The sequence below is a fragment of the Bos mutus genome, chromosome 10 (genome assembly GCF_027580195.1).
Source record: "Bos mutus isolate GX-2022 chromosome 10, NWIPB_WYAK_1.1, whole genome shotgun sequence".
Classification (NCBI taxonomy): domain Eukaryota; kingdom Metazoa; phylum Chordata; class Mammalia; order Artiodactyla; family Bovidae; genus Bos; species Bos mutus.
The window spans coordinates 74,226,597-74,253,318 of NC_091626.1; the positions used below are offsets into that span (position 1 = coordinate 74,226,597).

General features: G+C 35.5%; 1 protein-coding gene across 1 annotated transcript in view; it reads right to left on the bottom strand.

The window, feature by feature from the left end:
- SPRED1 (sprouty related EVH1 domain containing 1) overlaps window positions 1-26,722 on the bottom strand; it is a 119,867-nt gene that overhangs the window by 19,665 nt on the left and 73,480 nt on the right. Inside the window, exons 3-4 of the mRNA XM_005888927.3 lie at window positions 14,198-14,366; window positions 11,984-12,033 (exon numbers count right to left, since the gene is read on the bottom strand). Coding sequence (XP_005888989.1) covers window positions 11,984-12,033; window positions 14,198-14,366 — 219 coding nt within the window. The remainder of the gene's footprint in view (window positions 1-11,983; window positions 12,034-14,197; window positions 14,367-26,722) is intronic.

A 26,722-nucleotide genomic window follows, 5' to 3' on the forward strand; every position in this document is an offset into this window, starting at 1 on the left:
AGCCTTCTTCACAGTCCAACTCTCACATCCATATATGACCACAGGAAAAACCATAGCCTTGACTAGACGAACCTTTGTTGGCAAAGTAATGTCTCTGCTTTTGAATATGCTATCTAGGTTGGTCATAACTTTCCTTCCAAGGAGTAAGCATCTTTTAATTTCATGGCTGCAGTCACCATCTGCAGTGATTTTGGAGCCCCCAAAATAAAGCCTGACACTGTTTCCACTGTTTCCCCATCTATTTTCCATCTCAATTAGAACATAAGTCTAGAAGACAGTCGTAGAGAAAATAAATACAGATTTTGCTTTTTTCCTCCTTTTGTCCTGTCTCCCTAAATTAATTCTGAGGCAGAGAAAATAGCATTGTTCTGCAAATTTTTTAAAATGGATGGGGAACATATGTATACCTGTGGTGGATTCATTTTGATATTTGGCAAAACTAATACAATTACATAAAGTTTAAAAATAAAATAAAATTAAAAAAATAAAATAAAATGTATTGTTCCCAATAAATAATCTAGTGTGAAGAAAGGTAGTTAAATGAGTATTACAGTCTATCAACTGCACCAAACTTTAATTCTTATATATCACAAATCACAGGTCTGAGTGTGTGACTGGGTCATATCTAATAAGAGAAGTTTTAAATAATTATACTACTAGTTTATTTTAGCATGATGGAAAAAAACAGAAATGTTCTTTGATAAGAAATCTTGTATTTTGGGCTTCCTAGGTGGTGCTAGTTGGCCATCTGCCAATGCAGGGGACATAAGAGACATGGGTTCGATCACTGGATCCAGAGATTACCGGGAGAAGGGCATGACAACCCACTCCAGTATTCTTGACTGGTGAAATCTCCTAGACAGAGAAGCCTGGTTGGTTATAGTCCATGGGGTCACAAAGACTAGGACACAACTTAGCAATTGAGCACTGAGCACATGCAAACTTAGAAAGCAGAGAAAGGGGGAATATATTACTAGTAATTCTACAAGCCCAACAAAATTACTATTTATACTTTGATGTGGCAGCAACGCATTTTAGATTTGACCACAAATGTCTCATGTTCCCTAGGTTTCTTTTAATTATTTTTCATTATCTTAGGAATAAACTAACCTTGAATTTTTAATTTTACAAGTCTATGAGCTTTGTCTTACAACATTAATAGCATATACAGTATTTTGCTTAGGCAATCTGAACACAGTAATCAGTGATGAAATAATATGGAAGGAATATAAGAAAAATACCAAGATACAATGTCCAGCAAAAATAAGAAAAACAAGTTCTTCAATCTAGATTAATCAACTGAAATACTAACCTATGTTTTCTTTTTATTTTTTAAAAAAATTTGTCTATTTTTTAATTGAAGGTAATTGCTTTACAGAACTTTGTTGTTTCCTGTCAAACATCAACATGAATCAGCCATAGGTGTACGCAAAAAGTTAGGTTTGGCTTAAAAGTGGTATTAGGTGTTCAGGGATTGTTTATTGTCTGTAAATCTGTTTCTTAGTTAATAGGCAGGCTGTAGTTGCATAGTTCCTACAAACTAAAAATTTTTAGACAATCCTTTAACTGGTGAATATATTTCTAGGATTTTATCCTAAGGTCACATTCAGAAATACCAACAAAAATTAATGTATATGACCATGGAAACTAAGTAAATGTTCAAAGAAACATGAATGGTTAAATAAACCGTAGTATCAGATCAGATCAGTCGTAGTTACATAATATAATGGCTAAATTCAAGGTCTCTCAAATCAGACTGTGTGGGTTCAAATTCTATGACTTTTTACTAAATTTCAATCACCACAATCTCTACTGTTACCAATACAAACAAAAATCCGATCAAGGACACAATCAAAATGGAGAAGAAATCGATTCTAATGATGATTTTCAGTTAGTTCAGTTCAGTCACTCAGTCGTGTCTGACTCTTTGCGACCCCAAGGACTGCAGAATACCAGGCTTCCCTGTCCATAACCACCTCCTAGAGCTTGCTCAAACTCATGTCCATCAAGTTAATGATGCCATCCTACCATCTCATTCTCTGCTGTCCCCTTTTCCTCCTGTCTTCAAAGTTTCCCAGCTAAAGGATATTGTCCAATGAGTCAGTTCTTCACATCAGGTAGCTTCAGTTACAGCATCAGTCCTTCCAATGAACATTCAGGACTGATTTCCTTTAGGATTGACTGGTTTGATCTCCTTGCAGTCCAAGGGACTCTCAAGAGTCTTCTCCAACACCACAGTTCAAAAGCATAAATTCTTTGGCACTCAGTTTTCTTTATGGTCCAACTCTCACATCCATACTTGAACTGGAAAAAACAGCTTTCACTAGACAGGCCTTTGTTGGTAATGTTTCTGCTTTTTAATACGCTGTCTAGGTTTCTCATAGCTTTTCTTCCGAGGAGCAAGTGTCTTTTAATTTCATGGCTGCAGTCACCATCCAGGGTGATTTTGGAGCCCAAGAAAATAGTCTGTCACTGTTTCCATTGTTTCCCCATCTATTTGCCAGGCAGTGATGGGACTGGATGCCATGATCTTAGTTTTCTCAAGTTGAGTTTTAAGCCAGCGTTTTCACTCTCCTCTTGCACCTTCATCAAGAGGCTCTTTAGTTCTTCTTCACATTCTGCCATAAGGGTGGTCTCATCTGCATAACTAAGGGTATCGATATTTCTTCCGGAAATATTGATTCCAGCTTGTGATTCATCCAGCCTAACATTTCACATGATGTACTCTGTGGCTCAGCTGATAAAGAATCTGCCTGCAATGCAGGAGACCTAGATTCAATCCCTGGATAGGGAAGATCCCTTGGAGGCTACCACTCCAGTATTCTGGCCTAGAGAATTCCATGGACTGTATAGTCCAAGGGGTCGCAAAGATTCAGACACAAGTGAGTGACTTTCACTTCACTTCACTCTGCATATAAGTTAAATAAGTAGGACGACAATATACAGCCTTGACATACTCCTTTCCCAATTTGGAACCAGTTCATTGTTTCATGTCCAGTTTTAACTGTTGCTTCTTACCCTGCACACAGATTTCTCAGAAGGCAGGTAAGGTGGTCTGGTATTCCCATCTCTTTCAGAATTTTTCCAGTTTGGTGTCCACACAGTCAAAGGCTTTGGTGTAGTCAATGAAGCAGATGTTTTTCTAGAATTCTCTTCCTTTTTCTATGATCCAATGGATGTTGGCACTTTGATCTCTGGTTCCTCTGCCTTTTCTAAGTCCAGCTTGAACATCTGGAAGTTCACGGTCACATACTGTTGAAGCCTTGCTGGGAGAATTTTGAGCACTACTTTGCTAGTGTGTGAGATTAGTGCAATTGTGCGGTAGTTTGAACATTCTTTGGAATTCCCTTTCTTTGGGATTGGAATGAAAACTGGCCTTTCCAGTCCTGTGGTCACTGCTCAGTTTTTCCAAACTTGCTGGCATATTGAGTGCAGCACCTTCACAGCATCATCTTTGAGGATTTGAAATAGCTCAACTGGAATTCCATCACCTCCACTAGCTTTATTCATAGTGATGTTTCCTAAGGCCCACCTGACTTTGCATTCCAGGATGTCTGGCTCTAGGTGAGTGATCACACTATCGTGGTTATCTGGGTCCTGAAATTCTTTTTGTACAGTTCTTCTGTGTATTCTTGCATCTCTTCTTAATATCTTCTGCTTTGGTCAGGTCCATACCATTTCTATCCTTTATTGTACCTACCTTTACGTAAAATGTTCCCTTGGTATCTCTAATTTTCTTGAAGAGACCTCTAGTCTTTCCCATTCTATTGGTTTCCTCTATTCCCTTGCATTGATCGCTAAGGAAGGCTTTCTTATCTCTCCTTGCTGTTCTTTGCAACTCTGCATTCAAACGGGTATATCTTTCCTTCTCTCCTTTGCCTTCAGCTTCTCTTCTTTTTTCAGCTATTTCTAAGGCCTCCTCAGACAACTATTTTGCCTTTTTGCCTTTTGTTTTCTTGGGGATGGTCTTGATCACTGCCTCCTATACTCCATCCATAGTTCTTCAGGCACTCTGTCTATCAGATTTAATCCCTTGAATCTATTTGTCACTTCCACTGTATAATTGTAACAGATTTGATTTATGTCATACCTGAATGGTCTAGTGGTTTTCCCTACTTGGTATTTGAATACAACAGAAAAACTGAGGCAGAAGTACCCAAAATCTTTAAAACAGCAATTACCTCTGGGGTAGGGATAAATGATTCCTGATTTCTTCTTTGTAGTTTTCTAACTATCCAAAGAGTCTACATGAAGTTTAAGAGTCAAGAAAAAAATTCAATGACAAACATTATGCAAAAAGATTATATACAGTTTTTCTCCCTTGTTAGTAATCAAATAAAACTCAGTCTAAAATATACAAAGGTTACAGGAACTGAACTATAAGATAGTACTTAATGACCCATGTTAAAGTGCTACCTACCACCTTTGAAAATGAATGTATGAACAATTCATATGCTCCTTAACTAAAGCAAATGACTTTAAAAAATAAAGGTACATTAGAATCCTTTTAATCATCTGGCTGAAAAATGACACTACTTAATTCTAAAAAAGGATAAGTTAGTCAAGTATTTCTCAGTGGTTAAGAGATAATATGATATGGTCTCACTTCAGATCAATTAGGTGTCCTTCTTCTGCCCAAAGCATGGAATCTGAGATCTTGTTCTTATAATCACAACCAGTCGTGAGGCAAGTTTTATGGATTGTTACAAACCTAGCATGTCTGAACAGTAAGAGCTGTTACAACTAATAACTCTGGTTGGAAAAACAATTTAAAATAATCTTAAAGCAAATATAAGCTAGCATTTGAAAACAAACAAAAAACCCCATCTTAAGTGGCTTATTAAAATAGTGAAAGAAACCAAATGAAAAGAAAGAACACTCATACCTTATTACTACTTGGGGTTTTTCGTTTTTCTAAAAACACCTTAGTTTTGAAGATTTTTCTTCAATAAACTTTTCCTAAGTACCAGCCAGGTATATGGTCAACACTGTACTAAACATTAGGGATAAAAGATGGGCAAGATATGATTTTAAATCCAAATAATGATGTTATGACATCCTTCAAAGACATATATGAAAGAGAAAGGTAAATACCTTTCCAGTGATTTTTGATACTGATGAAGATAACTGCTGAAAGCTCAAAGTTGTCTACTGTAAATAATCAAATGTTTAGTGTAGTTATTAGAACAAAACAGCTATTCAAATCTTTATAGAGCAAATTAATAAATATTCAAAATGGAGAGGATTCCACTGATATTTCAAGTCTTAAAAACATTTATGATGTAACTATAACAGTTATTTTCTTGGGGTTAAAAAGATAGTGGGTTATTCTTTTAACGCCATTTTAGTTACCTTTGCAAATAATTACTAATAAAGTAAACCTAACATAACCACCGGAGAAGGCAATGGCACCCCATTCCAGTACTCTTGCCTGGAAAATCCCATGGACAGAGGAGCCTGGTAGGCTGCTGTCTATGGGGTCACATAGAGTCAGACACAACTGAGCGACTTCACTTTTCATGCATTGGAGAAGGAAATGGCAACCCACTCCAGTGTTCTTGCCTGGAGAATCCCAGGGAGGGCGGAGCCTGGTGGGCTGCCGTCTGTGGGGTCACACAAAGTCGGACATGACTGAAGTGCCTTAGCAGCAGCAGCAGCAGCAACATAACCACTATGATAAACTACAGTTAACCTGCACTAAAATTCAAAATGTTATGTATGTCAAGTCCATTGGTGAATTATGAAACTTTATTCCTAATAAGGTGGCTAACTTAATTAGAACACTTTATAACTTCCAATACACTGCAAAATAAGAATGAGGTACTTGAGAACTGGCACTACGGTAAACTTAAGACTTTTGTCAGTTTAATTCTGGAAGTTGATTCTTTTCAAAAATGTCACATTTCACTAGCCTCTCAGTATCCTTCAAATTAAAGTTAATATATCACATATACATCATCAGGCTCAGAATTTTTTTAAACTAATAAGAACTGATTTTTTTCCTACCCAAACATCCTTTTAGTTATAAAAGCACTATTAAACCAAGATGTAATACAATCTTCTTTTGAAAGATGGGATTTAGCCTAAGGGAGATGTATATCTAAAGAAGTTCAGAATGGGAGTAAGATAAAATGAACATGACTATAAATATTAGCTTTCATTCTAATCATCTTCCTTTTCTGCTTAGATATTGGCTAGCTATGGCTGCATAATAAATTACCACAAAGAACATTTACTATCTGATAGCTTCTTTAAGTGAGAAATTTGGGAGCAACTTAGCTGTTCACTAACAGGAATAAGTACATTTCCTCTCTCTCATTCTGAGGACCTGTGAACTAAAGAGAGAAATGATCTGCTCCACATACAACCAAAATACAATGGCAGGGCAGGTAGAGGATAACTGCTATAAAACCTTCTGGTTCAAAGTAGGAGAAAATGGGAGAGTCGCTGATCCAAAGTAATTCTATAATCAAGGTGGGAATATGTTAGAAGTTCCTTGAATATGGGAATAATTCTCCAAAGCTGTTGGCTCTGCCCTTTGAGATTTTGGTTCTATGTCTGAGTTATCTTTCCATTTTATGAAAGGTAGTCAAATTTTACATGTACAACATTTTTAAACCTGCTTTGTGCCAGTGGAATTTGGGGGATCTAAGGGGTCACGCCTTAGGTTGGTGATATTTTTGCTAATTAACTCTTTTGAAAACTTTGTAAGTCTCTTGTCAATCTTACCAAGCTTCACTCTGTTAGATAAAAAGCGTAGTCATAAATCTGACTTAAACTCTTTTCTACTTCAAATTTCTGCTAAGAATACCTTTAATCTGTTTGTAAGCCCTCTTACTTTAATTAAAGGTTCTCTGAGGCTCACCTTACATCTTTCTGATTATATAGAAAAGATATTAACAAAGGATGTTATAGTCAAAACACTGGCTTCATCTTAAGACAAACTTATCTGAGTGCCTTAGACTTACCTCTGCCTGGAAGCCAAGTCCTAATTTTAGCATAGTTCAACATATTGAGAGGATGAGATTTTTCAAAACCAGCAAGTCCTGCTTCTTTTTTTATTTGTTTGCTTAGGAGTCCTTCCTGAGCCTGTTTCTGCCAACTTCTGTTTTATCAATAAGCAGAAGCAGAACATTATCTATTTCACGTATCAGTATAGGTGACAATATTGCTCCACTTTCTGCTACTATATAACAGTGATTTCCTTTCTTAGTTTCCAATATGGTTTTCTTCATTTTCACTTCAGTCGTCATTGGCAGTCTCTTCAAAGGCTTAACATTAAGCTTCTAACTACTGTCCCCAAGTTCAAATTATATGCCACATTTTAAAGTGCTTGTTATGGCAACATCCCATTACAGGTAGCAAAATCTGTATCAGGAATAAATTATCCCCAAACCTAAAGGCTTAAAATGACATTTATTATTTTAGTTTCTCTAGGTTATGAATTCAGGAACAGTTTAACAAGGTGGTTCTGACTCACATTCCCTACAGAAGTTACAGTTAAGACATTAGCTGACTGCAGTCATTGGAAGTCTCCTTTGGGGGTGAATGACCTGCATTCAAGATGGCTCATGAACATGTTTACTGTCACAGAGTTTCAGGTCCTCACCACAAGAACATCTCCAGAATTGCCTGAGTGTCCCCATGACACGACAGTTGGCATCCTCCAGTATGGTGAACCGAGAGAGCCAGAAAGAAGCTGCAATATCTCCTATGGCCTACCTTTGGAAGTCATACTCTTGTCATTCCTACCATATGCTTTTTGTTCAGTAACAACCCACTAAGTATAGCACCTTCTCAAAGGGACAAGATTCAGATCCCATCAAAAGGAACATAATTTAAGAACCTATTTTAAAAACATCACAGTAAGTAAAAACCAAGAATTAAAATTTGACATAAAAATTGCTCTTTGTAAAATTACATTTAAGTGGAAGCCTATTTTAGAGTCTCTAGTGACAATGCACATTTTCTACTTTATTATGAAAATAAAAACCAAGCAAGTGCTTAAGTGTCTAATGAAGATAAAATATAAATAACTGTTTCAGGGGTGCTTGTGTAACCTGCTGGACTGGGGGCAATAGAGAGACTCTACTATGAAGCACAGATTCCAAGAAGCCAGCAACAGAGTAACTACTCTTCTTGCTTTGGTTATACAGTAATTCTCTTCACTGGGCTCCTCCTTTCTATTTCTGGGCTTCTGTGGTGGCTCAGAGGGTAAAGTGTCTGCCTACAAATGTGGGAGACCCGGGTTCGAAAGCTGGGTCAGGAAGATCCCCTGGATCCCCTTCTATTTCTAAATTTTTATTTATTTTTTTTTGCCTCTTGCGATAAATTTATTATTCCTCATTCATATCTTGCCCATTTTACTACTCCATACCAAAGACTTGACATATATGGCACTAGAAGGAAATAAGATTATGAAAAGAAGACAATCGTTTTTACAAAACCATTGACTGTGATATGTACAAAGTTTGCAAACAAATCCTGCAGAAGTTATTCCTCTATACAATGTTATATGTAGAAATGAAGCAAAACCAAAGCAGAATGTTAAAAAACTCTTTTAATAGATGAATTTTAAAGAAATTCACTCTCTTCATAGGGAGCAATTCCGAAAACGCTTTTCCATTTCCAACCCCATATTTTCTTTGATTGCTGTGATTGTTGTTCAGTTGCTAAGTTGTGTCCGATTCTTTGTGACCCCATGAACTACCGCACACCAGGCTTCTCTAACCATCACTGTCTCCAAGTCTGCGTAAACTCACGTTCATTGAGTCAGTGATGCCATCCAACCATATCATCCTCTGTCATCCCCTTCTTCATCCCCTTCTCCTCTTGCCCTCAATTTTTCCCAGCATCAGGGTCTTCTCCAATGAGTCAGTTCTTCGCATCAGGTGGCCAAAGTATTGGAGCTTCAGCTTCAGTCTTTCCAATGAATATTCAGACTGATTTCCTTTAGGATTGACTGATTTGATCTCTGTTCCATCCAAGAGACTCTCAAGAATCTTCTCTAGCACCACAGTTCCAAAGCACCAATTCTTCAGCACTCACCCTTCTTTATGTTTCAACTCTAACATCCATACATGACTACTGGAAAAACCACAGCTTTGACTATACAGACCTTTATCAGCAAACTGATGTCTCTGCTAAGTTGGTCATAGCTTTTCTTTCAAGGAGCAACTATCTTTTAATTTCATGGCTGCAGTCATTGTTCACATTGATTTTGGATTGTAAGAAAATGAAATCTGACACGGTTTTTCACGTTTTCCCCATCTATTTGCCATGAAGTGATAGGACTGGATGCCATGATCTTACTTTTTTGAATGCTGAGTTTTAAGCCAGCTTTTTCATTCTCCTCTTTCACCTCCATCAAGAGGCTCTTTAGTTCCTCTTCACTTTCTGCCATTAATTGGTATCATCTGCACATCTGAGGTTGCAGATATTTCTACTGGCAATCTAGATTCCAGCTTGTGATTCATCCAGCCTGGCATTTGGAATGATGTACTCCTTTTCCCCATTTTGAACCAGTCTGTTGTTTCATGTCTGGTTCTAAATTGTCCTGCATACAGGTTGTGATTCATCCAGTCCAGCATTATTTTCGTTGATACCAGAACAAAATAGAACTTTGGAAAATAATTAACTAAAAAAATATTTATTTTGTATTTTATTACTTACACCTAATTAACTGAAATTCACTATAAAATAATAACTAGTGGTCAATAAAATAAATAGATTCATATATTACAACACAAATAAGAACTCTTAAATGTATAATAAATATGTTAGGATACATCCACTGAAAGCAAATTACAGACACAAAAAGATTGAAAATCGTAAACTTGAAACACTAAGGGCACATAAAAATATTCCCTATTTAAGTGAAGTTTCGGAAAAAATCTATAGTACAATGATATGGTAACACATGCATACCTATTGACTTGTACAGAAAAACACTCAAAGGCTACATTTAAAAATATGTATGATGGTTATCATGGAAGACAGCATATTTATGTTTTATTTTTTGAACTTTGCTATACTTCTCACATTTTCAAAATGAAAACCATTTTTATTTTCTGATTGTAAATGTACATAAAACAGTCTGCCACATCTTTAGGTGATTTCTATGTTTATAATAATATGAAAATTTATATAAGGTATACATATAAATTTGGTTTTTTTCTCTATTATTCTAAAAGTACTAGTACTTTAGGATATTAAAAGTACTAAAAAGAAAACCATACAGCTCAGAATCCCACAATCCAAAAGCAACCAACAAAATTATTTATCATTTTAGTTGAGTAATGATGGATCATAACACCACATAATTATGTTTTTTACTACTCAATATATTACAAGTAAATTACAAATAATAAAATTTTTTACGGGTCTTATGACAAAGATACCTTAATTAATTCAACCATTTCCATTCTATTTAGATAATTTTTATTATCAGTATTTCACACACGCTCAAAAATCTGTTTATAAAATTTTTGTGTGTATCTCTATCCTTTCAAATTCATTTACTTGATCAACAGGCATGAATGTTTCTATTTTTATGGCTTTTAAATATGTATTACCAAACTGCTTTCTAAAAACAATCTACCAAGCTACATTTTCTCTAGCAGAGGGTCAATCTGTCAACTTCATGGAAAGATCCAGTGAGGGGTAAAATTAACTTTTAAAATCTTTGACAATTTGGTAACTAAAGAATGTTAATTTGTACTACCTCCTGAGATTAAGGGTGTTCAAGCTTATCAACATTTCGCACTTATTTTTCTATGAATTTTTAATACAAGTACCTTATGTATGGAATGGGATATCTGTGATGGTTAATTTTATTTGTAAACTTGACTAAGCCATGGTGTCAAGTGGTTTGGGCAAACATCAGTCTAAATATTGTGAAGGTAATTTTCATATGTGATGAACATCTAAATCTAGTAGACTCAGTAAAGGAGATAATCCTCCATAAAGTGGGAGGGACCCATTATGAAAAGACTTATAGACTGAGGTCCCACAAAGAGGAAGGAAGTCTGCCTTGAGACTGCCTTCAGACTCAAGACCAAAACATCAACTCTTGCCAGAATTTCCAAGATGCCTGCCTATCTGCCTGCCCTGTGGATTTTGGACTTGCCAGCTCCCACAGTCTGATGAGCCAATTCCTTATAAAACTGAACAAACTCACAGCAAAAAGAGACACAGATGTAAAGAATAGACTTTTGGACTCTGTGGGAGAAGGTGAGGGTGGGATGATTTGAGAGAACAGCATTGAAACATGTATATTACCATATGTGAAACAGATTGCCAGTCCAGGTTCGATGCAAGGCAATTGATGAGACAGGGCACTCAGGGCCAGTGCACTGGGACAACCCTGAGTGATGGGATGAGGAGGGAGGTGGGAGGGGGGGTTCAGGATGGGGGACACACGTAAACCCATGGCTGATTCATGTGAATGTATGGCAAAAACCACTATAATACTGTCAGGTAATTGGCCTCCAATTAAAATAAATTAATTAATTTACAAAAAAAAATTTAGAATCACATCATAAATTTCTATACAAAAACATTTGTGATTTTGAATGGGTTTGCATACAAATCAATTTTAGGGGAAATTGCAATTTAAACAATATTGAATCTTCTAATTGTGAAAATTTCAGTCTTTATAATCAGGCTTTTCTAACAAGTTTTTTTCTTTCAAGTTTTTTATTAGATTTATTCCTAGGAACTTTATACTTTTTGATGCTATTATAAATAAAATCTTTCAAGTTTTTTTCATTAAAAAAAAAAAAACTGAACAAAATCAACCTCTCTCTAAATGTAAAATGTATATATGTATACATATACACACACATACATACACACAAATTTCCTGACAAATATGGCATCTAAAAATTTCCTAAGAATTTATATGAATTGTTTATTTATTAAGGCTAGTGATTTCCACCACATCCTTCAGGTTTTGAAATTCCTTTGAAGTCAAACTACTTACTTGTAAATTATCTTCTGTTCCTTCAGCTTCATTTTTAAATGATGGGCATCCTAAGAAAACAAGTAAAAGTTGATTAAGCATAGAATTTTTGTCTTAGATTTTAGAGTTGCTGACTAATTGATAGTATCACTAAGATACTATAGAAGATTGATCAGAGATCATTCTGGACTGCCCAGCAACTAGTCAGATGTTGGCCACTCATACTTGCCCCTTTGTTAAGAAAAACAGAGAATAAAGTGATTGTTTTCCTCTTCTACAGGTAAATTTCCAGTTACTTATTAAAGAGATGTATTCTGTGAAAGTGCACTATCTCTACTAAGTCCTCCCCTTGATTTCTTTGAAATACTCAAACTGCTAGAAGAGTATATGCATTACGTTCCTCTGTTCTTCAGGAGATACCCACATGATTTATCCAATTTTTCTAAACACTCTGACCTAAGAAACAGTATTCAGTACCTCAGCTAGGATTTTAGTCACTTTAGTAATAAAGAAAACAAATGAGCTTGAATCCACTATTGATAATCAATAGTCATTTGTTGTTATTGACTTTTGAGCACCAATGATTCTATAGAACTTTTTATCACATTCAAGAGTGCCTTTAGTTTCAACAAATTAATAAGAATTTATTTGAGCAAAGTATCCTGAGTTTATTTGCTACCCTTGAAGAGAAAGTTGACCTATGGAAAGGGCTGCATCGTTTATTCTTACTATCATAGAAGGCTAAGTAAGAAATATTTAGTGTGATTTTTAAAATCTGTAATAGTGGCTGGTAATAATGCTACCAAGTATATATTTTTTTAAAGTTCAAAAACAATGAGATAGGCTGAGTACTGTCGTCTACTCTATTTGGCGAGGTGTTTATGAGCTTCTCCTTATTAACTACTTTTTAAAAAAGATAAACCATTCTATCTGATCCTAGGGACAGAAGTATGCTCTTATGGGGGTATGAGTGTGGGCATAAAATTAATTCAAAACACAAAATTCCAGCAGCCAGGGATAACAATTTTCTTTTTAAAGTACTGCTTCTTCCACACTAGCTAAATATCAGAATTAACCGGGGAACTTAAAAAAAAAAAAAATACTGATGCCAGAGTACAATCTCAAACCAGTAATGTCAGAATCTCTGCTGGATGAGGCATTTGGCATCATATATTTTTTTATTTTTAAGTTTTTTGCAATAGTTTAAGAACCATAAGCACTACAGGAGAATCTAAAGATTCATATTCACCTCCCCCACCTCCTGCCTAAATTCATGATATATAAGTTGATAATTTCTCATCACATTTGAAATGCACAGAAACGTTAAAGAAAAAAGGAATGCCTCAGCTCTATTCCCCAAGTAGTTGGATTCAAGTGGTCTGGAGTGAGGACCAGTTATTCTATTTTTCAAAAGCCTCCCAGGTTGATTCACATGTTCAGCCAACAATAAGAACACTGATATAGGGAGAATTTATGGGTTCTTGTACTAAGAATAAAATGACTGCCATCATTTCATGGAATTTTTTTCTGAATAAAAAATCAAAAATTGTTTTCCAAATTCTAGTCTTCTAAAGTAGCTAAAACATTATTTAACTACAGCTTCACTCACTAACAATACATATTTGTGCTAAGTTTTTTGATGTTCTTGCTTCTGGCTTGTCTCATAATTAGTTCACGTTTTCTAATTTTTTTACTAAAGTCCCATCTTCAAAATGTACAAGTCACATGCTGTCAACACGTTTTCATTCAGTTGCTTTGTATAAGAAGGTTATTTCTACTAACAGATATATTTTCTTTCTTAATTAAAAAAACAAATTAAATCTTAGTTATGACTTCTTTGGGGGAAAGAAATGACTTTTGAAGTGATTTCATTTTGTTTAATTAAGCAAAACCCAGTCTTACATGTAAATATTCTTCCTCCCTTTTAAACTTGCAAGCTTTAGAGTTTATGATCTAACAGACTGGTAAGATACACAAAGGGATAGGTTGCAGTCTCTGCCAATCCTTATTAATGAAATCAGGTAAAGACTTAAGAAAGGTTTTGTCATAGATTAACTAGAGTCAACATATATTTAATTATTATACATTTTCTGCTTATAATTACCAAAACAAGGATATGAGTAACACACACATGCAGGATTTTGAAAGTTCTGACTGCTCCTCTCTTTTTGAGCCCTTGAAGTCACTTCTACTATATGTAACTAATAAATTAAGGAAACAGTCAAAACAACCTACCTTGAGAAATATCCTCTATAGCTCTCCGAATGCCTCTATCAAAAGCCCTAGCATCAGCAGGACTTTGAAAGGTAAGGCCAAATTTCTTGTCATCAATCTTCCAGTGGTGAAATGTTGGAGTGACCTTATTGTAAATAAGGTCTTTTTTAAGCATACATTCCAAAACCACCTGCCAAAAGTTAAATGCCAAAAATTACTATACATGTATCAAATGAATTTAACATAACTCTTAAATACAAAGTTAGTTGAGAAAAGGGCTGTTATATTTTAATAAAAGCATCCCTCCATTAATGTGAGGTCTTGTTACTTAATCTACTCACAAAGTCACTTGATTCAGAAATTAATATGGGATTAAAGAAGATTCTGGAAAGATGGCAGAGTTCTTAAGAAGCCCCAGGTATCTATCTCCCTACCTAGACAAAACTGGCTGGCAATATCTATCGGATGTAACTATGTTGGAACCTTAGAGTCTGCTGAAAGCTTGTAATTTTCAGGAAAAGACATGGACAGTAAACTGCAGTTAATTTTGGTCAATTTCAGCTATTAGCTTAGTAGCAGCACCAACCCTCATACCCATTTCCAGCCATAGGGCAGACAGCTGTGCACATGTTCCTGGCACAGCCTGCATACAAATTACAAAAGCCAAGGTGAGTAGAAAGGACCTTATCCTTCAAGAAATAGAGAATTTAACACAGTAATCAACTAGACCAAACAGACATACGAAACACTCTATTCAGTAACAGAACACACGTTTTTCTGAAATGCACAAGGGACATTTTTCAGGATATACCATATGTTAGGCCACAAATTAATCTCACTATATTAAAGAATATGGATATCATACAAAGTATTTCTGACCAAATTAAGATAAAGTTAAAAATCAATAACAAAAGGAAAATTGGAAAATTCAAAATATTCTGGGAATTAAACAACCAACTTATCAAAGAAGAAACCATAAGGGAAGTTGTAAGACACTTAAAGAGGATGAAAACAATGATACAACATACCAAAACTTAAAGGAAACAAAGAAAGCAGTACTAAGGGGAAAATGTATAAGTATAAACACTTGCATTAAAAAAAAAAAAGGAAAAATCTTAAATCAACAATATAACTTTAAAATTTAAGGAACAAACTAAACCCAAACCTAGCAAAAAGAATAAAGGAAATAATGAAGATCAGAGGAGAGACAAAGTAGAGACCAGAAAAATAATAGAGAAAAATCAATGAAACCAAAAGTTGGCTCTTCAAAATGATTTTAATAATGAACAAATCTTGAGCTAGAAGGACTAAGAAGAAAAAGAGAAATCAGAATCAAAATGGAGACATTATTACGCCAATTCTACAGAAATAAAAAGAATTATGAGAGAGTACTGTGAACAACTGTACACCAACAAATCAAATAACCTAGATTTAATGGACAAATTACTAGAAAAACAAGACAGATCAAGTAAGAAACAAAAAGAAAATCTTAATAAATACATAATTAGTAAGTAGACTGAATCAATAATCAAACATCTCGTGACAAAGAAAAACCCTGGGCCTAATGGCTTCACTGGTGAATTATATCAAACATTTAAAGAACTAATACCAGCACCTCAAACTTTATCAAAAGACTAGAGTAAAATCTTCCTAATTCATTCTATGAGGACAGCATTATCCTGATAACAAAGACACTACAAGACAACTAACTATGTAACAACATCCTTTATGAATATGAAGGACGCAAAAATCCTTAATGTAAAAATCCTCAACATTTGCAAACCAAACTCAGCAGTACATTAGAAGGACGATACATACTATGACCAAACTGGATTTATTCTCGAAATGCAAGGACAGTTATAAACACATAAAAACTGATCAAAGTAATATCCTACATGAACAGAATGCAAGGAAAAAATCCACACGATCTCATCTGAAAAAGCAGAAATAGCACTTAACAAAATTTAGGAGAGCAAACTGCCAATATCCGTTGAGTCATAGAAGAAAGCAAGAGAATTCCAGAAAAATATCTACATCTGCTTTACTGATTACACCAAAGCCTCTGACTGTGTAGATCACAACAAACTATGGAAAATTTTTCAAGAGACAGGAATACCAGACCACCTTACCTGCCCTCCTGAGAAATGTGTAGGCAGATCAAGAAGCAACAAGTTAGAAATGGACATGGAACAACAGACTGGTTCCAAATTGGGAAAGGAGTATGCCAAGGCTGTATATAGTCACCCTGCTTATTTAACTTATATGCAAAGTACATAATGTGAAACGCTGGGCTGGATGAAGCACAAGCTGGAATCAAGAGTTCTGGGAGAAATATCAATAACCTCAGATACACTGATGACAGCACCCTTATGGCAGAAAGTGAAGATGAAAGTGAATGAGAAGAGTGAAAACTTGGCTTAAAACTCAACATTCAAAAAACTAAGATCGTGGCATCCAGTCCCATCACTTCATGGCAAATAGATGGGGAAACAATGGAAACAGTGACAGACTTTATTTTGGGGGGCTCCAAAATCACTGCAGATGGTGACTGCAGCCATGAAATTAAAAGACACCTGCTCCTTGGAAGAAAAGCTATGACCAACCTAGACAGCATATTAAAAACCAGAGACATTACTTTGCTGACAAAGGTCCATGCAGTCAAAGCTATGGTTTTTCCCAGTAGTCATGTATGGATGTGAGAGTCTGACTATAAAGAAAGCTGAGCACCAAAGAACTGATGCTTTTGAACTGTGGTGTCAGAGAAGACTCTTGAGAGTCCCTTGTACTGCAAGGAGATCAAACCAGTCAATCCTAAAGGCAGTCCTGAATGTTCACTGGAAGGACTGATGCTGAAGCTGATGTTCCAATACTTTGGCCACCTGATGTGAAGAACTGACTCACTGGAAAAGACCTTGATGCTGGGAAATATTGAAGGCAGGAGGAGAAGGAGATGACAGAAGATGAGATGGTTGGATGGCATCACCGACTTGATGGACCTGAGTTTGAGCAAGCTCTGGCAGTTGGTGATGGACCCTGGCGTGCTGCAGTTCATGGGGTCACAAAGAGTTGGACACAACTGAGTGACTGAACTGAACTGAACATCTTTTCAAGACAAAAATAACCAACAAAAAGGAAACCACATCAAAATATCTGACAACAATGACGAGACTGTTCAATGGAAGAAAGTAAAAGTCTTTTCAACAAATGGTCCTAGGAAACTGGATATCCACATGCAGAAGAATGAAGTTTCATCCTTATCTAACACCACATGTAAAAATTAACTCATAATGGATCAAGGACCTAAAGAAGACCTAAAACAACAGAACTCTTAGAAGAAAACATAGGACAAAAACTCCATGACATTGGATTTGGCAACATTTTCTTGGATATAACACCAAAAGCACAGGTAATAAAAGAAAAAATACTGGTATAGTACTTACTAATCACTTCTTCCCAACTCCATATGCAGTGATGTGATGTTATATTGATTCTATTATATCTCATATTGATGTTAAGCTATAAACTGCCTCTCTCTACCAACTCCCCCACCAAAAGCTTATTGTTAAACTTTTACCAGCATATCACTGAAAAAATCATATCTGATAGTAAGTTTTGTTAATTCTGCAATAAATGACAAATAAAACAAAATAATGTCCTGCTTGCTTACAGGCAAAGTGTGTTAGCACTTGTACTTTACAAACTGTCACAAAAACCATTTTGTAATAATAATAATAAAATTCATAATTAAGTTCTGGAATTCAAGAAGTTAAAATTGGTATTATAGATTACTGCAACATATTTACTTAATTTATTACTTCATAAGTTAATTTATATTAATTCATAAAATAACATATTAATTCATAAACAGTGGAAAAGACATAAATATTTTGGAAAACTGCTCAATTGCAATTGTCAAAAAAGGGAAGGACATAAAAACCTGAGTGTGGTGCCATAGTCTTATTACATGAAAACTGTCACTAAATTAATTTTTAATAGATGAAAATGCTGTTAACTCTTTTTCAAAACTTCCCTAAGTTCTTTTCCAACTATCTGCTAGAAAAATTTCAACATGATCTATACTCATCTATACCACTTGTTTACAAACAGCATCTATTTTTTACAGGGTCCCAAAACACACAGAAAGTTTGTGTTTTTTTTTAAGAAAAAGAAGTTTTTAAAATGAGTTTTTAAATACACTGAGGAAACAGTAAGGATAATGAACTAGCTCTTTGACTCATACAAGTACTTATGCAAAAATGTGTTCCACCTGAAAGTTATATAAATATTGAGGTTACACACCATACCAACTTGGTACAAAAACAAAATGCCAACTAATTCTGAAGTAGATGTCAATTTATGTCATTAATTTTTACCTACAAAGTAACATTAGGATATAAAATATATCATACTGTGCATAGTATATATTTAGCATACCACAAAAATAACTATTATTTAGGACAAGCAAACTCTGGGAGATAGTGAAGGACAGAGAAGCTTGGTGTGCTGCAGCCCATGGGGTGGCAGAGCTGGACAGGATTCAGCAAATGAAAAACAGGGAAAGGCTACTACAGTGTAGCTATTCTGAATTTAGGAATAGGTGTCAGGAAAGAAAAATGCAGGTAATCTATTGACACAACAAATGACTCATGATTTTTGGAAGTAATTTAAAAAATATGCTTCCTAGAACATTCTGCATCACTCAGCATTTACATAATTATCAAAGCCTCCACATCTGAAGTATAAAAATCTCTTGTCATGCAAGATATTAAAAAACTGTTTTGCTTCTGACTTTAAGTAGCATTTAAAAAATAAATGTACTCATAACATTAAGGACAATATAAATAATAGTTTTATTAAATAATAGGAATAAAACCCATCTATCTCAAATTTTTAAAAAAGATCAACGAGATTAAAAAGGCTTTTACCCACCATCAATACTAAATCTCCATTCTTTAAAAATAAAAATAACTTTAAGGGCTGAAAGGATTCTTAAAAATTAGTGAATTCTTCCCATCTTCTACTTCCACTTCTCAACTATATCAGAACAATATGTTCTGACTTTAGTTCATTGCAGTTTTCACTATATTAATTCTGTATTGTAAGATCACCATAATATTATATTAACAGTAATAGGCATATAGGAAGCAGAGTTCAATGTTTACCACATTTGTGTTTGGAACTGTAGAAACTGTAGAAAATGGCAACTACATTTTTGCCAAGGGATGACAATCAACCAATCCAAAGGTGCCAGGTGAATTATTTATGCTGCAGGAAAAATAAGCTAACCAGATAAATTATTAGTCAATAGAGAGTTATATCTATTAATTGTTACTGTTGTTTAGTAGCTAAGTTGTATCCAACTCTTCTACAACCCCATGGGCTGCAGCCCACCAGGCTCCTCTCTCCATGAGATTTCCCAGGCAAGACTATGGGAGTGGGTTGTCATTTCCTTCTCCAAACGGTTCTTCCTGACCTAGGGATTGAATTTGTGTCTCCTGCATTGGCAGGAGGATTCTTTATTGCTGAGCCACCAGGGAAGTCCCATATCTATTAATTACTAATCCAGTAAAGTAACAGGTGTTCTACTGGCCTGAAGTGGTTACAGCTCTCCCAGAATACATGACCTATACTTACTCTTAGAACTTTTATTTTTTCCTACATGAAGATTTAGCACAAAATGAATAATTTTAAGAAGAGTACCCTAAAAGCAACTACCAGAAGCCATTAAAAGTATAATCATAAATAAACAAGTTGTTAAAACTATTAATACAGCTTTGCTACTTCTTAGTTGAATGTGCTTCTTTCTGGGGTTAAGGCGTTCTAGAAGTGTGAATTTCATCAGACCTCCACAGTAACCATGAAGGACATTTATAAATTCAGTCCAATCCAATTCAATCACTCAGTAGTGTCCAACTCTTTACAACCCCATGGACTGCAGAGTGCCAGGCTTCCCTGTCCATCACCAACTCCCAGAGCTTGACTTATAAATTAGAATGTATTAATCACATAAATCTGAAAGAAGATCATTGGCCCTGTCCTCATTTCTACGCTAAAGACAGATTATATATTAAATAATAAGGAGAAAAGATACTGAGCATAAATAACTGCAAAGTGAATATTAAGAGTGACTCAACAAGAGTAACTACAAAAGAACATATGCAAAGTAACTTGTTACCAATAACCCCTAATGGATCCACCAAGAATGTGGCTAGTTAACAAAGAAGAAATTAAAGAGTTTTAAAATCAACACTATAACTTCTGAACTCTTGACCATCTACAAATTTATTGGGATTCGGAAAAAATAATTATTTACTATAAACTATAAAAAAGCGTAATGAAAAAAACTTAACTAGAAAAAGCAACAAATTCAAAAGCACTTAAATATTTTTATGCTGATCACCTCCAAAAAAAAAAAAGAGAGAGAGAGAGAAAATTTCAGACTCTTACATATGAATAGACCTGATCAGATTTGAGTAGAACTTAATCACTGCAAATAGACTGACTGGATCAGCTTTAGGAAAGGGACTTTAAGGAAGGAAGAAAAACAGGGTTATTTGGTATAACAGCTTTGCACTTTTAATATAGATCTGAATAGATCTAAGTTGGCTAAGATATACAAGTCTTTTCTAGCTAGATAAATACTTTTGGAACATGACTATTTTAATAAGATCTTAAGGTCTTTTGAGCTAGTGATAACAAAAAGAACAAATACTCTTTTTCTTCTAGAAAGGTTAAATAGGTATTATAAAAAAACAACCAGATGCATAGGTGAACTCTGAATTTAAGGAAAGCAAATCTACTGTAAGCATTAAATATATCAAAATCTATTATAGATGAAGGCAGAGAAGGAAGAGAAGTGGTTTTCTTACAGAAGCAGGCTAAGAGCTAAAAGAGAAAGGAAAAGAAGAAAGATGGTTAATGAGAATGGATATTCTTCACATGAGCAAAATATTTCCAAAGTAAAATGATTAAAATATGAATTATAGTAGAAACAGAACGATCCACATATACTTCCCAAGAAGAAAAAAAGAAAGCATAAGAGGGATTTCGGTATATAAATTAATTTTAAGCTCAGAGGCTCTAAAGCTTACAGTAACTGGGTCCCCTCCAGTGTTCACCATTCATTACCCATCTGACTTAAGAATTAAATGAGGTAATATACACAAAGTATTCAAATAGCATCTGACACACAGCAGATCTTCAATACATATGAGCAGCAAGGGTGATGTTAGTCATAAGGTGATGCAACCAGCCCATAATAGAAAAGTTGCTACAAAGGCTGAGAGGTCAGTATTTACTTTTTTGAGTACAGGATGGGGAGGAGTTTGAATGATAAATAAAGGTGCTCAGGACCTCAAAGAGCTTGTTAACAGATTGATTCTACAGAGAGTGAAAACATTACAATCTCCAACATTCTTCCTTTCTCTGAAAGAAATTCTAGGATATATTATAAAGAAAAAAAAGGAGGGGGATGGGTTTGAGAGTCACTAAATTAACTAAAACTTCTGAAGATATATTTCAAGTTATTTTGGGAAATATACAGCAAATTACTGGACTATTTGTCAGAAGCATTTAAAATAGACCAAGCCAAAAATGGATATAAGTACATTTCTGTCTCACTAATAACAAGTAATAATTTGGGAAAGCAGAGTAAAAATAAATATGTACTTTCAAACTACTATGTAACTTTATTACATATGCTACCTTACAAGTAGATAATTACATGTTTACAGAAAGCATTATCTAAGATGTAGTATAGTTGGTAACTAGACAAAGAAATTATTTTGGTAACTTTAAGAAATATCTTTGAATGAAAGAAAAAACATTTCATTTTAAAAATAAAAACTGCATTTTAAAGTTAAATCACTTGACAAACAAAATCAATACCTGGTAACTCAAATAGCTGCCTCCTATTATGACCTTTAGTTTTCTGGATGATATAAAAAACTTTGTATCTGGATGATATAAAACCCTTTATAAAGGACACCAAGGCATTCTATAAAATATGAAACTATATTGTTATCAAATAACACATTTTTACTAATTATCTACTAATAGAAATTTGTATTTAAAGTTGGGTTCTGAGATAAATGGGACTTTAGAAAAAAATCTAAAAAGTAACAGAAGGCAAATGGTAGTTTCTTCCCAAATAATAACAGTTCAGCTACCACAAAAAGAAGGGCAGGAGCCAATATTTTAAAATATGTCAGTTTCATGAAAACTCTGTTAGCCTTTGCCCTGCTTCATTTTGTACTCCAAGGCTAAATTTGCCTGTTACTCCAGGTATCTCTTGACTTTCTACTTTTGCATTCTATGCTATGCTATGCTAAGTCATTTCAGTCGTGTCCGACTCTGTGCGACCCCATAGACGGCAGCCCACCAGGCTCCCCCGTCCCTGGGATTCTCCAGGCAAGAACACTGGAGTGGGTTGCCATTTCCTTCTCCAATGCATGAAAGTGAAGTAGCTCAGTCGTGTCCAACTCTTAGCGACCCCATGGATTGCAGCCTAACAGGCTCCTCCGTCCATGGGATTTTCCAAGCAAGAGTACTGGAGTGGGGTGCCATTGCCTTCTCCGACTTTTGCATTCTAGTCCCATATGATGAAAAGGACATCTTTTTTGAGTGTTAGTTCCAAAAGGTCTTGTAGGTCTTCATAGAATCATTCAACTTCAGCTTCTTCAGCATAATTGGTTGGGGCAGAAATTTGGATTAATATGATACTGAATGGTTTGCATTGGAAACAAACAGATCATTCTGTCATTTTTGAGATTATACCCAAGTACATCCTGAAATGCAAAGTCCAGCAGGCCTTAGGAAGCATCACTATGAACAAAGCTAGTGGAGGTGATGGAATTCCAGGTGAGCCGTTTCAAATCCTAAAAGATGATGCTGTGAAACTGTTGCACTCAATATGCCAGCAAGTTTAGAAAACACAGCAGTGGCCACAGGAGTGGAAAAGATAAGCTTTCATTTCAATTCCAAAGAAAGGGAATGTCAAAGAATGTTGAAACAACCACACAATTGCACTCATCTCACACAATAGCAAAGTCATGCTCAAAATTCTCCAAGCAAGGCTTCAAGAGTATGTGAACCATGAAATTCCAGCTGTTCAAACTGGATTTAGAAAAGGCAGAGGAATCAGAGATCAAATAGCCAACATCCGTTGGATCATCAAAAAGCAAGAGAGTTCCAGAAAAACATCACAGAGTTCTGCTTTATTGACTTACGCCAAAGCCTTTGATTGTGTGGATCACAACAACCCATGGAAAAATTCTTAAAGAGATGGAAATACCAGACCACCTTACTTGCCTCCTGAGAAATCTGTATGCAGATCAAGAAGCAACAGTTAGAACTGGACATGGAACAATGGACTGGTTCCAATTTAGGAAAGGAGTATATCAAGGCAGTATATTGTCACCCTGCTTATTCAACTTACATGCAGAGTACATCATGTGAAATGCCTGGCTGGATGAAGCACAAGCTGGAATCCAGACTGCTGGGAGAAATATCAATAACCTCAGATACTCAGATGACACCATCCTTATGGCACAAAGTGAAGAGGAACTAAAGAGCCTCTTGAGGAAAGTGAAAGGGGAGAGTGAAAGAGCTGGCTTAAAATTCAACATTCAAAAAACTAAGATCATAGCATTCAGTCCTATCACTTCATGGCAAATAGATGGGGAAACAATGGAAATAGTGACAGACTTTATTTTGCTGCTGCTGCTAAGTCACTTCAGTCGTGTCCGACTCTGTGTGACCCCATAGACGGCAGCCCACCAAGCTCCCCTGTCCCTGGGATTCTCCTGGCAAGAACACTGGAGTGGCTTGCCATTTCCTTCTCCAATGCATGAAAGTGAAAAGTGAAAGGGAAGTCGCTCAGTTGTGTCCGACTCTTCGAGACCCCATGGACTGCAGCCTACCAGGCTCCTCCATCCATGGGATTTTCCAGGCAAGAGTACTGGAGTGGGGTGCCATTGCCTTCTCCGGACTTTATTTTGGGGCCATCAAAATCACCAACAATAAAATCATCCCAGATGGTGCCTGCAGCCATGAAATTAAAAGAAACTTGCTCCTTGGAAGAAAAGTTATGACCAACCTAGACAGCATATTAAAAAGCAGAGACATTACCCTGCCAACAAAGGTCCATCTAGTCAAAGCTATAGTTTTTCTAGTAGTCATGTATAGATGTGAGAGTCTGACTCTAAAGAAAGCTGAGTGCTGAAGAATTGATGCTTTTGAACTGTGGTGGTAGAGAAGACTCAAGAGTCCCTTGGACTGCAAGGAGATCCAACCAGTCCATCCTAAAAAGAGATCAGTCCAGAATATTCATTGGAAGGACTGAAGCTGAAGTTGAAACTCCAATACTTTGGTCACCTGATGTGAAAAACTGACTCACTGGAAAAGAGCCTGATGCTGGGAAAGATTGAAAGCAGGAGAAGGGGAAGACAGAGGATGAGATGGTTGGATGGCATCACTGACTCGATGGCCATGAGTTTGAACAATCTCCAGGAGTCGGTGATGGGACAGGGAAGCCTGGCGTGCTGCAGTCCACGGGGTTGCAAAGAGTTGGACACGACTAAGCGACTAAACTGAAACAATGTCATGAAAAAAACCTGAAGAACTGCTCCAGATTGAAGAATAAAGACACATGACAGCTAAATGCTACTTGTACTGAGAGAACAAAAAATGTTTTAAGAACATTATCAAAAGAGTTGGCAAAACTGAAATATGGACTGTAGATTAAAGACCTATATTTATGTTAAATTTCCTAAATATGATAATTACACTGTGACTATGTAATTAAAATGGAAGGCAGAGCAAAGATTTAGAAAGTAATATCAGTGTAAGGTTTTAAGATCTCAAATTTGAAAACCTAAGTGAAACAGCAATTTCCAAGAAAAATTATAACTTATCAAAGCTGAATGAAAAAAATAGAAAACCATTAGAAACCTGTAACTATTCAGGAAACTGGAGTCATAGAAAATATAAGTGAAATGGGGTGTTATGAGGGAAGAGGAGATGAGATACAAAACAGAGAAGTGAACTGTCACAATTAGGTTACTACTCTGACTCCTAGTGGCAAATTCTTGGGCACAGTCAGTGTGACCCAGCTTCTTTACTTGACTCTCTCCCAAGTCCGCACAGGATGTCAGAACTCTGAACTGAAAGAATAAAACTAAATAAACTTAAACAATTCTCTTCACCCTCCATTGGGTCTGCATAATTTGGAGAGAGGTCCATACAATTCTGATGAAATCAATCTCGGTGACTTAAGACTTTAACAGCCATGAACCTTTGTTAACTGACTTACACAGCAATAGTCACGTAACACAAAAACCATTCAAAACACAAGAATATCCAAATACATGATGACAGCTGTGGATTTTTAACCTTTAAGTTGAAACAAACACACACACACAAAGGATATATAAGATTTGATTAATTTAATAAGTGAGATTAAAATTTATAAAGTCAAACTTTTATATTAAAAAAATTGAAGTCTTTCAAAAAACTATGGATATTGGAATGAGGAAAGGTATCAAATCAATAACTGAAGTTTCTACCTCAAGAAACTTGAAAAAGAAGAGCAAAATAAATCCAAAGCAAGCTGAAGGAAGAAAATACCAAAGAAAAGAAATCAACAGAAACAGAAACTGAAAATAGATGGGGAGGAAAAAAAAAAGCTGATCTACAAAAAAAAAAAAAAAGAAAAGAAAAGCAAAACTAATAAATCTCTAGTAAGATTGACAAGCTAAAAATAAAGATACAAATCACCAATTTTAGGAATGAAACATGAGTTGCTGCTAAGATCCTATAGCCTTTCAAAAAGCACTTGAGAAGATGGTTATTTCAGACATTAGTCTGCCATCTTCTTCGTCAGCTAGCTTTCCGACTTAGTTGTATTCCTTGCCCCAAAAAAAAAAAAAAAAAAAAAGAGTACTTGAGATACTAAAAACACCTTTACACTCAAATTAGACAGCTTGGAAGTGGACCAATTCTTTGAAAATCACATTATTATCAAAACTCAACCAAGATAAAACAGATGAACCTAAATAGTCCTATAAGCCTTGAAGAAACTGAATTTGTAATTTAAAAGCTTGCAAAGAGACTTTTCTTGGGAATTCCCTGGCCGCCCAATTATTAGGATTTCATACATTCACTGCCAAGGGCCTAGGTTCAATTCCTGGTTGGGGAACTAAGATCCTAAAAGTTGCCGAGTGGCCAAAAGAGAGAGAGAGAGAGATCTCTATACACTGAGACAGTTTCAGTGGAGAATTCTACCAAATATTTTCAGAGGAACTAACATCAATTTTACACAAACTCTTTCAGAAAACAGAAGAGGAAGGAGTACTACACAATTCATTTATGAGGCCACCAGTACGTTGACACCAACACCACACAAAGATAGTAATACCAAAAGAAAGAATATTACAGACCAGTACCTCTCAATAACTTAAATACAAAACTCCTCCAAAAAATAGCAGCAAATCAAACCCAGTAACATATAAAAAGATTATACACCATGATCTAGTGGGATTTATTCCA